This window comes from Periplaneta americana, chromosome 16 (genome assembly GCF_040183065.1).
Source record: "Periplaneta americana isolate PAMFEO1 chromosome 16, P.americana_PAMFEO1_priV1, whole genome shotgun sequence".
NCBI classification, from domain to species: Eukaryota; Metazoa; Arthropoda; class Insecta; order Blattodea; family Blattidae; genus Periplaneta; species Periplaneta americana.
The window spans coordinates 45,073,372-45,086,649 of record NC_091132.1 but is presented as its reverse complement, the minus strand read 5'-3'; the positions used below and the strand labels follow the sequence as shown (position 1 = coordinate 45,086,649).

Genomic DNA, 13,278 nt, shown 5'->3' with positions numbered 1-13,278 from the left:
TTCAGTCACATCAGAAAAATGTTTGAGAAATATGTTTTTGTTTCTACCTCTTCTACCATCACTGAAATGTTGTAAACGAACTTTTTTGACACCCTGTATATCTATGTTAAATGAAGAACAATAAATTGTGGTATACATCTCAAGTCAAGTCTGATTAGTGATGTCGGCGATGTATGCAATGGAGGTGGGAAAAGAACTAGCCACCCTACCTCATTACCTTCTGGCTTAGTTGTCTGACTGAAGTCTTTTTGAGGTTAGAATTAGTCTGAAACAGTCTAAATTATTTCGCCTTTTATAAACTTTGATACATAACCAAATTCTTTAGCTCTTCAACAACAAAAAAAAAAAAAATCGTCGTCGTCGTAATCGCAATCATCATCATCATCATCATCGTCGTCGTCATCGTCGTCGTCGTCATAAGCTCCACAACTCGGTGAGACATGAATTCGTAACTATCTTCTGGCAGACTTCTCGATCCTGAACGGCCCATTTCTTTTTCTATGTCAGTAGCCACACTTTAGATAGGTCATATATCACACAATCCAGCAACAATGTTGATGATTTATTAGTTGGAAGTCTGCAGTTACCATATAAGTCCTCTTCTCTAAAACCCTTCGCCAAGCCACGTGATTTCTTATGCTGCTATGACATACAAGTTGTATTCACTTAGTCGAGTAGCAGCTAGATGTAGTAGACGACCCCTATCCTATCTACTCCGAGGATGGAATCTGTATGTGGTTCCGAAACGTTGTACATGTCAAGCTATAGGACATGGTGGAATACCCACGGATCTAATTTTGATCATACTCAACGTGAAAGCGTAAAAATACATATGTGTTTAACTGATTGGCCTTCCAGCACTTAAAATACACTAGATTTCTAGAGTTCTGAAACTTTCCACGAACATCACAGAATTCATTGCTCCGTTCGCCATTTTGTTTCTAATTTAGCTGTTTATTTTCATTCAGTTCAAGCTTATGAACGTTTCACTTTTAGAGATGTAGTAGTTCCGAGAACCGCTTCCCAACCTGGAAGACAGACTTAAATATGATATTCCTAATCATGGCCGCCGAGCTTTACTTCCAGGCCCCTAGTCGCATATGTCCTGTATGAGCTAAGTTGGGGTCATTTTTTTTTCCTAGCCACCACACATATTAATGTGACTATTACACTCCTACTACGTCATACTATTTTTGACCAATAAAACAGTATGAAAGGACGAATTTCAACCAATCATGGCTGCTTATCGCACAATTTTATCGCGTCCCTAGCATTTGTTTAATTTTATCGCGTCCCTAGCATTTGTTTAATTTTATCGCGTCCCTAGCATTTGTTTCTTTGTTTGCCAACATTTGAAACTGTGCTGGTCTGGACGTCAAAAAAAAAATATATATATATATGAGTAGCTTAATATCAAAGACGGACATCTGACCTCAATCGAAATTTAGATAGCTGTGGCTTTTTATACAACTTTTCATGCTTTTTCCAGTTATAGTGAAACCATATGCAAATTCTAACACTATATTTATAAAATAAATTGTGTTAAATATTACAAAGAACACTGTGAATTAAAAAATTGCCTCTAGATCAAAACTATGGAGACGACAGATGTCCGTCTTTGATATTAAGCTACTCATATATATATATATATATATATATATATATATATATATATATATATACTGTATATAAAATTACAAACCACTCCAGTCGATGCACAGCAGTTTCAAATATGACTCGCATTGGCATTCAAGAACAAGAATTGATAAAAATCACTGATCATACCTATGCAGCTCCTGAAATCCGATTTACAAATAAATGAAGAGCACCATTCGGAAATCCTGAATAAGTTGGATACACCATGTAGGCCTAAATCAACGAGTTCCACTTCTATTACGCACACATCCAATATAACATCAATTGAACCACCAACCACATTCAAATTTGAAAATTGAACATTCAATAATTATTCCTTTTAAAATTATTCATGTTTGTTTTTTATGTCATCGTCGTTAATTAAAACTTTTCTAACACTTTGTATATTAGTTAGGTTATGTTATAGCTTCTGCTATATGATATTATGGATAGTCACGTATCAGAGATTGTTTAATATTAAGATTTATTGAAAATCATCTGTCAAGTGACGTTGATTACTGGGATTCGGATAATTGAAGTGGAATGAAACTGTCTTAATAAAAATGAAACTGAATCAACAAAGCCTTCTTGACTAGTAACATCGCCATCGTGTATAGATCTCGACGAGAAGGCATTGTTCACTACTGCCATCTAGCATGCATCTAGCGTAATATTTGTAATGTTGAGATGGTACAATAATACATTTGAAGACAGTTGTATTTTCGTAAGTCAATTAATATTTTATAGTACTGGAGTACTTTGTTACTTCTAATCTTTATATACTTTCTTCTAATCGTGTAATAGTCAATTAAATCCCATTCGAGTTTTGATTTTCTCTAGATAAATCAAATCCTCTAGTGAGATTACTGTTGATAAATATACAAATTTTTACCTTCATTTTATCAAAACTCTGCTGAAGTCTTTTATTTTTGTTTAATTTATACATTAAAGAAATAATTAAAAAATGATGACGAAAAAAATGTTGTTCAGTCAACTGTCCGAAGACAGGTTTGAACCACACAAGTGACACCAAGAAGGCATCATTCATGAGGCAGCTAATTCAGGAGATAAGGGGGTAGGGTTGCTAGTTCCTTTCCCCTTCATTGCATACATCGCTGACTAGTTACATATTACACTAATCAGACTTCAGAAATAAATAAATTAAATTGAGCGGTAGAAATTACTTAAAACATTACAATATCGTTGTCGTTTTTATGAAATCTCCTATGTGACAATACAGAAAATAATTTTTCAGGAAAAGGAAAAAATTAATTAAAAATCAACGGGCGTACGTACATAAGAATATATAATAATTCGGTAGATAATGTTGGTGAATATGACAGACATTAATGACATCAATGAGTATCAGTGCAGATCTATTGATATTTAATTAATCGTTTCTTCCCCCTGACAAAAATATTTTCTATACTGTCACACAGGAGGTTTCATAAAAACAACGATGATATGCTAACGACCAGGTAATAGCAGTAAGTACAGACGACGAGCAGCAAAGAAATATTTTTAATTTATATAAACTATGTCAACAATACAATTTTAAAATATCCATATCTGTACATAATTCGAACTTATGGCATTCCAAGACAAATGAGAAATTAGATAAAAAAAATTGCAATAGAAGAAAAAATCATCCAACAAGTAAGTCATTTCAATTACCTAGGATATGGCACATCATTTGATTATGACAGAGATATAATAAAATAACAAAATTTCAAGGAATATAAGGAACGAAAAACAAACACTAAATAACAAAGCATCAAAAGATAGATAGATAGATAGATAGATAGATAGATAGATAGATAGATAGATAGATAGATAGATAGATAGATAGATAGATAGATAGATAGATAGATAGATAGATAGATAGATAGATAGATAGATAGATAGATAGATAGATAGATAGATAGATAGATAGATAGATAGATAGATAGATAGATAGATAGATAGATAGATAGATAGATAGATAGATAGATAGATAGATAGATAGATAGATAGATAGATAGATAGATAGATAGATAGATAGATAGATAGATAGATAGATAGATAGATAGATAGATAGATAGATAGATAGATAGATAGATAGATAGATAGATAGATAGATAGATAGATAGATAGATAGATAGATAGATAGATAGATAGATAGATAGATAGATAGATAGATAGATAGATAGATAGATAGATAGATAGATAGATAGATAGATAGATAGATAGATAGATAGATAGATAGATAGATAGATAGATAGATAGATAGATAGATAGATAGATAGATAGATAGATAGATAGATAGATAGATAGATAGATAGATAGATAGATAGATAGATAGATAGATAGATAGATAGATAGATAGATAGATAGATAGATAGATAGATAGATAGATAGATAGATAGATAGATAGATAGATAGATAGATAGATAGATAGATAGATAGATAGATAGATAGATAGATAGATAGATAGATAGATAGATAGTTAGATGGATGGATGGATGGATGGATGGATGGATGGATGGATGGATGGATGGATGGATGGATAGATGGATAGATAGATAGATAGATAGATAGATAGATAGATAGATAGATAGATAGATAGATAGATAGATAGATAGATAGATAGATAGATAGATAGATAGATAGATAGATAGATAGATAGATAGATAGATAGATAGATAGATAGATAGATAGATAGATAGATAGATAGATAGATAGATAGATAGATAGATAGATAGATAGATAGATAGATAGATAGATATAGATAAATAAATTAATTAAGTAATAAACAAACAAACAAATAGATAAATAAATAAATAAATAAATTAAGTAAATAAATAAGTAAATATATAAATAAATAAGTAAATAAGTAAATAAATAAATAAATTAATTAATTAATAAGTAAGAGAATTAAATAAATAAATAACTAAATAACTAAATAAATAAATAGGTAAATAAATAAATAAATAGAGTATTAAGGTAAATTTTAGTCTTTTGCTTATAATGGCGAATTTTATGACTTTAAAAAACGAAACTGTCAAAATTTTCATAACACGACGCGGAAATTAACTGAAGCATAAATCACCGCGAAGTTCCTTGTTCTATCAAATTGAAAGTAGCGGCGATATTTTACTGTTTTATTGGGTGTGGTTGTACCAATGTCAAATACTCTTAACAATTACAAATATCTTAATGAAAGTTGGATATTACAGAGTTAAGAAAGTAATTCGAAACAAATTCGCATATTGTACATACTTAACGCGTTTCTTATGGAAAGCTGTTTGATTGGCAGTTACCGTATATAAGGAAGGCGCCTCGACTGATTGTTATTCACAACAAGTCCGTTAGTCAAACTGAATCGACAAACCGGCAGCCGTGAAATGTCTCTAATTAAAGTAAGTATGATATTATCTCTACACGCGATCAAGTTTGCGATCGGGCATTAAAAATGGCGATTTGTATTCCTAGTATTACATTTGAGAATTTTGGAAACGTTATAGACATATGGACTTATTTATTAATTCATTTAACTAGCTAGCTAGTGAGTACAAATTAAATTTATAAAACAGAAATGTTTCTAGCCACTACTGTAAGAGCCAGGCTCGTGTACGGTGTGGTCTTAGTCGATAATATAACATAACATTTACAAGGACAGTTTACTAAATACAGTAAGTACCTTAATTCAAACCAATAAATATAACACAAGAGCAAGAATAAAGAAGAAAGAGAAAAAGAGAGAAAAATACACATTTAATATAAATTGTCAATCCGACAGAAGCCTGTGATATTCAATAAAAACATGAATATAGTCGAATAATTTTACAAATTCCTTTTTTAAAAGCTTCAATTGTAAAATGTTTCAAATTTGGAAAATGGTTTGTAATTTTATTATAAAGTCTTGGGTCGAAACTAGCACCATGTTTAAGAGCTGCACTTGTATGACATTTAGGCTCAATTAATGGGAAAGTAGACTTTTGTCTTCGAGTACGATATTCATGTCGATTAGGTTTATGTTTTATTTGATTTCTGTGGCAGTAAGTTAGTAAAATATATTTATAAATTTCTTCAATAGTTAGTACATTTATGTTATAAATAATGTACAGAAATATATAACAGCGTATATAAAAAAGAAGAACCATTTTTAAATAGTTACTGTTATTTAGAAAACAAAAGACAAATAACGTAATTGTTAGAAGGAGTATTTAAAAAAGCAATAAAGTTTGTATCTGTGTAACAGATATTTTGAAGTCACTTCTCTGAATGAATGTTTTTTATTTGAATATCTAATGTGATAACAGATTTTGAAAAAAAAAAGTTTTAATATTTTATGAGATACTTACAGAAAAAGATAACAGGGTATTTGTAGTAACAAAAATACGTAACTTTCAGTTCAATTAAAGATATAGTGGAATAAAAGACAGGTAATTTTAAATGTCTATATAAAATTATCTGGCATCAAAAGACAAAATAAGATTAATCCTTATTAAAATATGTTTCGGAAAAAAAATAACGAGTAAATTAAGTAGACGTATAGTAGAACGAGAATATTTTTACAATTTAAGAGACGTATTATATGATCAATTTTAAAAGTACGAGGAAGTCAAAAAGTAACTTTAATAACTGTTTTATTAATTGAATATGTAAAATAAGACCACAAACACTTCATCACTTTTAAGGGGACACTCAACTATATTTTGGAACTTTTTTCCTATTTGACCAATCTTTTTCAAATTTGGAGAAAAAGTTTAATATACACATGGAAAGTAACATGCAAAATCTCAGCTCATTAGATCTAACACTTTTCAAAATAAAAAATATTTCAATTTTTAATCAATCATTAATTGAAATATCACTTTTAATTATCATTTTTTATTTTTTGGCTTTGTACATTTGACTGTGACTTTACAATGAATAGGGGAAGAATTCTGCTTATTGATTTAGTTCTGTCACGTAAATTAGTGTAGAAATTTAATTTTTCATTTCTATGACACTTTGTCTCCAATTTTTAAGTTGAGTGTCCCCTTAACATATTACAACAGGAACACTTGCATTGAACGTAGTTGATATTATGTTGAAAAGTGATGAAGAGTTTGTAGTCTTATTGCACATATTCAATTAATAAAACAGTTATTAAGGTTACTTTATGACTCTCCCTCGTATTTTATAAACTGAATATAAATAACTTTTTATCCTTTGAGTAGATTTTTGTTATCCTTGAGTAATACAAACAAAAGTAAATGAATTCCGATGCATTAAATAAGGATTTCAGTAGCTATAGTTCTGTGATATAAGAAGAGGTAAAAAAAAAAAAACTAACAAAATTTTATTTTTAAAGTTTGAGCTAGCAGCATAAAATATTTAGCAAACATTAAGGTAAGATAAATAATGAAATTGATTCCATACTTCAAATCTAAAGCCACGTTTTTTACTTATTTTATTCAGTTACAAAAAATACTTTTATTACTTTCATGTACATTTATAATTTTTACCTCTTGTATGGGGAATATTAGTACAGTGTATCATAAATAAAAGAAAATGTTTTGTATCCGTAGTAGCTATTAAAATCTATAGATATGAGAGTAAAAGAGTAAGACACAACTTAAATTTTTAATACATTATTTCTAAAAATAACTATAATAATTTTCACTGAAAAATAGCTCTATTTTAATTTCAATGAAAATGTGGCGGATTTTTTTTTTGACATTAATGAGTATATAATAGATAGGCTAGTTGAAGAACAGTAAAATAAAATACTAAAGGCCTATTCGTATGAAGATAAACTATTTTGATAGAAATATAACAGTTCACACAACGATATTACTTGAAGGAAGAAAAATATTTGGAAATGGGATTTCAATTTTTGTTGTAAACTTTTGTAGACGATATATATATATATATATATTTTTTTTTTGATATTGTCAGTTCCAAGAAAAAAAGGAAGCGTGAGTGCAAAATTTATTTTAGAAACTGTACTTAGAGTAAGCCGGCTCTAACATAGAAACGTATTGTACTGTCTCGTAATGTCGTAATATACTTTTATTGGCGAATTCTTTATAATAAATAATTAATTTCATGATTCCTCAAATGCTAATGGTATAACATTCTAACGATAAAGTCAGCAAACATTTTAAATAGTAGCTATCTACTAAGAAGTATGAAGATTAAGCCGAAATAAGCCAGGCGATAAGTTTATTATTATCATTATAGTGTTGATTTTGAACTACAGTGGATTCTCCCAAGTTCGACTGAACAGAATTGAAAGTTCAGTTCAATAAGGGTAGTGGGTGTGGCACGTGAATTGAATACAAATTCTTACTGGTTATCCACCAACGAATACAGTAGGGGAGAAGTGGGTACAGTGAGACAGGGAGAACAGTGAGACATTTTTTATTAGATGGTAAATTTTGATGTTGAAATGTTTGTAACATTGGAGTTGTATGTTGCATGAGTAAAGCAACAGTATTTTCATACTCGATTTGATTCTAGTTATAAAGGTGAGTGATGAAAAAATAATTCGTAATTTTTCACTCTAGCAGTAAAATTTTGGCTTGTGTTTAATGAAGGTTATATTGGATATACAAATTAAATAGAAATATGAATGTTTTGTTACCTAATACTATGGTATTTGACGTTATGTTTTGCAAAGTTTCATCTTTCTTGTTTTGATTTTGAAGTGATGGTGCCATTTTTAAACGAACTATGCGTAAAGGGAACAGTGACACATGCCATAGAAGGGTACACTGAGACGTCTCACTGTTCCCATGTACCAATGATTTGCAAAAATAAACTGTAATTATATTATATTTACCGGTAACTAACATTAAAAAATGAACATACTAGTAACAATTTAGGAACTATAGCTTAAAGTAATGGATACATTACATTTTAATGGTTTCTTAAATAAAAAAAATATTCACAAAATTAAAAAAAATATATATATTTAAAAATAATAAATAATTAAATTAAATTCTTATACTTATAAGTTATGTTGCCACCAAAAATTCATTTTATTTTTCGCAAAAGTTTGAAAAGTCAAGGAAAATTCAATTTTCCAAATGTTCCAGATGTTTCAATGGTTTCGAAGTCAGACATCAAAATGATTCTAAATAAGTCTATAGAACATGGCAAGATAAAGAGACAGCAAGCTTTCTTTTCTTTTGAAATAAATGTAAATCATTTCAATGTCCGTTAATAGACACTGGTGTCTCGCTGTACCCTCCTGAATGGGAACAGTGAGACATTTGCATTTTTTTGACAAACACGCATTGTATATGATGTCCTTTATCTATTAACATTTCTGTTTATGTATTATTGTACTCCATGTTTTAATGTATATTTCTGTTGCACTTGATTTTAAAAATACTTGAAATTTCACTTGCATACATATGTCTTAATATTTTGTGTCTCACTGTACCCACTACTCCCCTACTGTACTTGCATTTCCTGCCCCGCCCCGAGACTTGTGTATACGCTTCTAGCACCACAGTGGGTTTCGACAGTTCCGTCTCACAACCGGCACAATGCAGTCCGCCGCCTGTAGTGGAAGGAATAAATATTGTACGTTAAAGGATAAATTAAATATCCTACTTTGGTTTCTTACACCGCTCATACAGCAACACGAGCGAGATATATACCATAGCATGTTCTACTATTTTGTAATTTATGACCACCTGCAATTGAAGACTGTTAAACTATTTTATCTTACTGTACATTTAACCACTAGCACATTGTTTGTTATTTTAATACTTTGTATGGTTTTAGATTTCATGTCACACGTATGTTCATAATTACATAATATGTTTACACTGCCTATCATTTTAACCTTTTCCAAACATATTTTGTATTGCATGTATTTAAACCAGAAATCATAAGTGTTCATTACATGTGTATTTGCTTCTACGAGACCTGAGGATGCCATACGCATGGCGAAAACGTTCGTCGGTCATTATGTACCATCTTATGTCATAATCTAATTATCTGAATGATTGATTATTGATAAGTAATTCTGGCGGTAATAAATCCATACACATTTGAAATCCTACAACGTGTTGAAGGCGGAGAGTCTGTCTCAAATTGAAAAAAATGGTTCATTAATTTAAATATGGATGTCCTAATCAATAAAATATGTTGTTTTCTTTTAACAAAAGTATCACTAAAAGACAAAGAATCAATTCTCATTCAAATGGTAAACCCATTTCTTAGTGCCCGTATAAAGGCGTGTCTAATTCTCGAGTCGAACTATAGGATGTAGAACTTAAGAGCTTCCACTGTATTTTAAACTATTATTTTAATTTAAAGAGAATGACATGATATAGCAATAATGAGCAAATGATTAAAGAAATTGATAGGATAATTTTAAGAACTCTTAGAAAATTTATTTTGTCATAAATTCCACAGAGATTGCCGTGGATTGAACCCATTCTTCTTCATGAAATTGTATACGCTGATCTATATAAATATTACTGTAAGTAATGACGATGATAGCCCCCCTAACATAAATATAATAATCTTGATTGTTTTTGAGTAATAGTATGTTTCAGGTCCTTTCTGTATAGTATGTAGTATGAAAAATAAGAAATTATGAAACTTTGCCAGGTCCTCTTCTTCGTCGCCATGGTGACCGTGGCCACACTAGCTCAAGATCTTCACCATCTTCCTCCTGTAGAGCACCATGTTGAAGAACATCATCATGTAAGAGTGAAAAGCTGCACATTAATATTTTAGTTGGCCAATATTGAAGTACATTTTTCTCTACAACCAATGGGTATTTCGTAATGAATTAAAACCTTTCAATGACATGTGTGTTATTATAAATTTAATCAAAGAAATAGTTACTGATTAGACAGATATATTTTACCTTCTTGTCTACTCTGATGACAAAATAATATGCGAAAATGCTCGTATTTACAAAGATGTTAGTCACGTTAATTAACAGTTATTTTACTTATAAATATGAAAATGTATAATATCCCACATAAAGAGGACGTTTGTGATGTAATTACTATAAAATCAAAACAGATTTTCGAATATTACATTGATTCATTAAATATTACCTCTGTTTACAAAGAAATCTACTGCATTACCATAATATCGCAAAGCATGAAATTTGAAGTCAAACGAGTATTTTTATTTATTATTTATTTATTTAATCTGACAGGATTAAGGCCATAAGACCTTCTCTTCCATCCTACCAGATAGCACATATAAATACAAAAAAGGAATACAAACTCTAATGAAAATAATACAAATTAAATTGAAATCCTATATAGGGTCAACAGAGTCAAAGAACACTATAGAGTTCTCATCGAGCTTACTGAGTAATTTAAATTTTAAAATGCTATAGTGTTTTTAAAAATATAATGTACATTCAAGTGACAGTCATATTATGTTTTAATTATATTGAGACCTTAAAAAGTTTATTTTAAGCTTGTTTCTTAATTTGAAGCAATTGCTGCTTCTGATAGAAGAGTAATGAATTAGTTGTGAGGTGAATTAAAATTAAAGTTATAAATTTAATTGAAGGAAATCTATTACAAAAAGGTTTCGCAAATCATAGGCCTCATAGAATGTGCCAGGAATCCAATTGTGTTTCGCTGACAAAAAGACAACAGCTAATTGGTGGATTTTGAAAAATACTGTAGCAAACAAATTAGTTGTGAGGTGAATTAAAATTAAAGTTCTAAATTGAATTGAATGAAATCTATTACAAAAAGGTTTTGCAAATCATAGGCCTCATAGAATGTGCCTGGAATCCAATTGTGCTTCGCTGACAAAAAGACAGCAGCTAATTGGTGGACTTTGGAAAATTATCTAGGAAATAAAAGACTTAACCTATATAGAATATTAATTACAGCTTTAGGAATTCACGATTTTGAGTGCGGATAATTTTCTTGCCCTTGTCAAAGGTTTACAACCATGTAGCTATGGGGCAACATTTCGGTGCCATCAAGAGGTAACACAAGAAATGGGAAAACTCTCCTTTGAATTTTTACGAGAACTTCCTTAGGAGAATTTTAACGGATCCTAGACGTAGATTTTCCATTTCTTTTCTTCCATTTGGACAAGGTCGATAGTTAGCTTACAAAATTTGGATAGTACAGCAAAAAATTCGGAAGTTCGGAATAATAAGAATATTGAAAATAAAAGAGATAAAAATTAGGATATTGAGAGAGAATAAAATATTTGAATAAAATGATTACTAAAACTATCATCCTACTAGAAATGTGGATTTTGATTCTTAATTTTCCTGAGAAAAAATGAAGAGATCTAAGTTTTTGTTAATCAGTGAAATCCAGTTTGAAAATATTTTGCCTGCCAAGAAATGCAACTACAACCATTGTGCTGCATACAAAGTTTTTAAAACATTGATAAGAAAATTCTTTATCAATAGGCTCACCCTAAGTACGAGTTCAAATACGGAGTTAAGGACGAACACACCCATGACTTCCACGAACAGCACGAGAAGCGTGACGGCCACAAGGTTGAAGGATACTACAAGCTGGTTGAGCCTGACGGCACCACCCGTACCGTCCACTACACCGCTGACAAGCACACCGGATTCCACGCCCGAGTTGAGAAGTCGGGACACGCCACCCACCCCATCCACCAACATCACCACCATGAGCAGAAGGTGGAGATCCCCCATGTGATTGAAGTCGCTTCTCCTGTCATCTCTCATCATGAACCAGTCTATTCGGCTTCCAGCTACAGCAACACTCATCACCACTGAGTTAATTTCTGTTCATACTCATTGTATACTGAGGATTACAAGTTACTTAGAATGAAATAGTCCTTCTTCAGTACCTCATCTTCATTACTTATTTGTTTGGAAGAGAAATTGAAAACATTTCCAATCATCACGCTTCACAATCACATATACTGCCACTTCGTTTTCATACTTCTAATGCACAATTCATAACGTTGACGTTATTTTATTTATTTTTTTTCAAATTTCAGTAAATTATGTTTCATTATAATATAATGATCATATTTTGTTATTCATGTCGTAATTTTTACATAAAGTGTTTGAATACTCTGTAAGTCATACTTAAGCTGTAATGTTATTTCTTGTTATTGTTGAAAATAAACATTTCAATACAATATTTATAAGTATATTTCCTTTACCTTCATGTCAGTTGGAGAAGAAAGAAACAAGAACAATATAAAGAATGAAGGACTCAAATCTCGAATGTATAATAGAAAAGAGATGAATGCTCTAACGCTGAGATTTGTCTGTGAATGCATGCAAAAAAAATCCTATACATTTGCTAATATTTAAACTTAACAAAATTATGTAGAAAGTTACAGATATAATTTGATATTATTTTCGTACCGTTATTGAACCACGTAGGGATTTTTTAAGATAAGAGACACAACTTTGAAGTGCACGTTTTTTTACTCACTCCATACTTCGTGAAAGAATCTTAAATTTGCTTATAGTCCACAAATCTCAAGAACACAGATTAGAAAGCTGAAATTTTGTGCAAAATTTTAGAACTGAAGTACGTTCAAAGTAAACTATTACTTTGATATTAATGTAAGGTTTTGAAGTATTTTCACATAAATTATTAATTTTAATTCCAGTGACTTTTAATAATAACATATTAAATCAATATTACTTATCACAGAAAAATTATTATG

General features: G+C 30.3%; 1 protein-coding gene across 1 annotated transcript; it reads left to right on the top strand.

The window, feature by feature from the left end:
- The first annotated feature begins 4,949 nt into the window (after positions 1–4,949).
- LOC138716187 (cuticle protein 7-like) lies at positions 4,950–12,738 on the top strand. The gene is made up of 3 exons (XM_069849026.1): positions 4,950–5,033; positions 10,234–10,329; positions 12,029–12,738. The coding sequence occupies exons 1-3, from the start codon at positions 5,019–5,021 to the stop codon at positions 12,365–12,367; spliced, it is 450 nt and encodes a 149-aa protein (XP_069705127.1). The 5' UTR covers positions 4,950–5,018; the 3' UTR covers positions 12,368–12,738.
- Positions 12,739–13,278: the final 540 nt, after the last annotated feature.

Excerpts from the sequence above, each read along its gene's own strand:
- LOC138716187 (XM_069849026.1), top strand. Across the intron at positions 10,330-12,028 it reads ATGTTGAAGAACATCATCAT|GCTCACCCTAAGTACGAGTT; the intron begins GTAAGAGTGAAA and ends CTTTATCAATAG.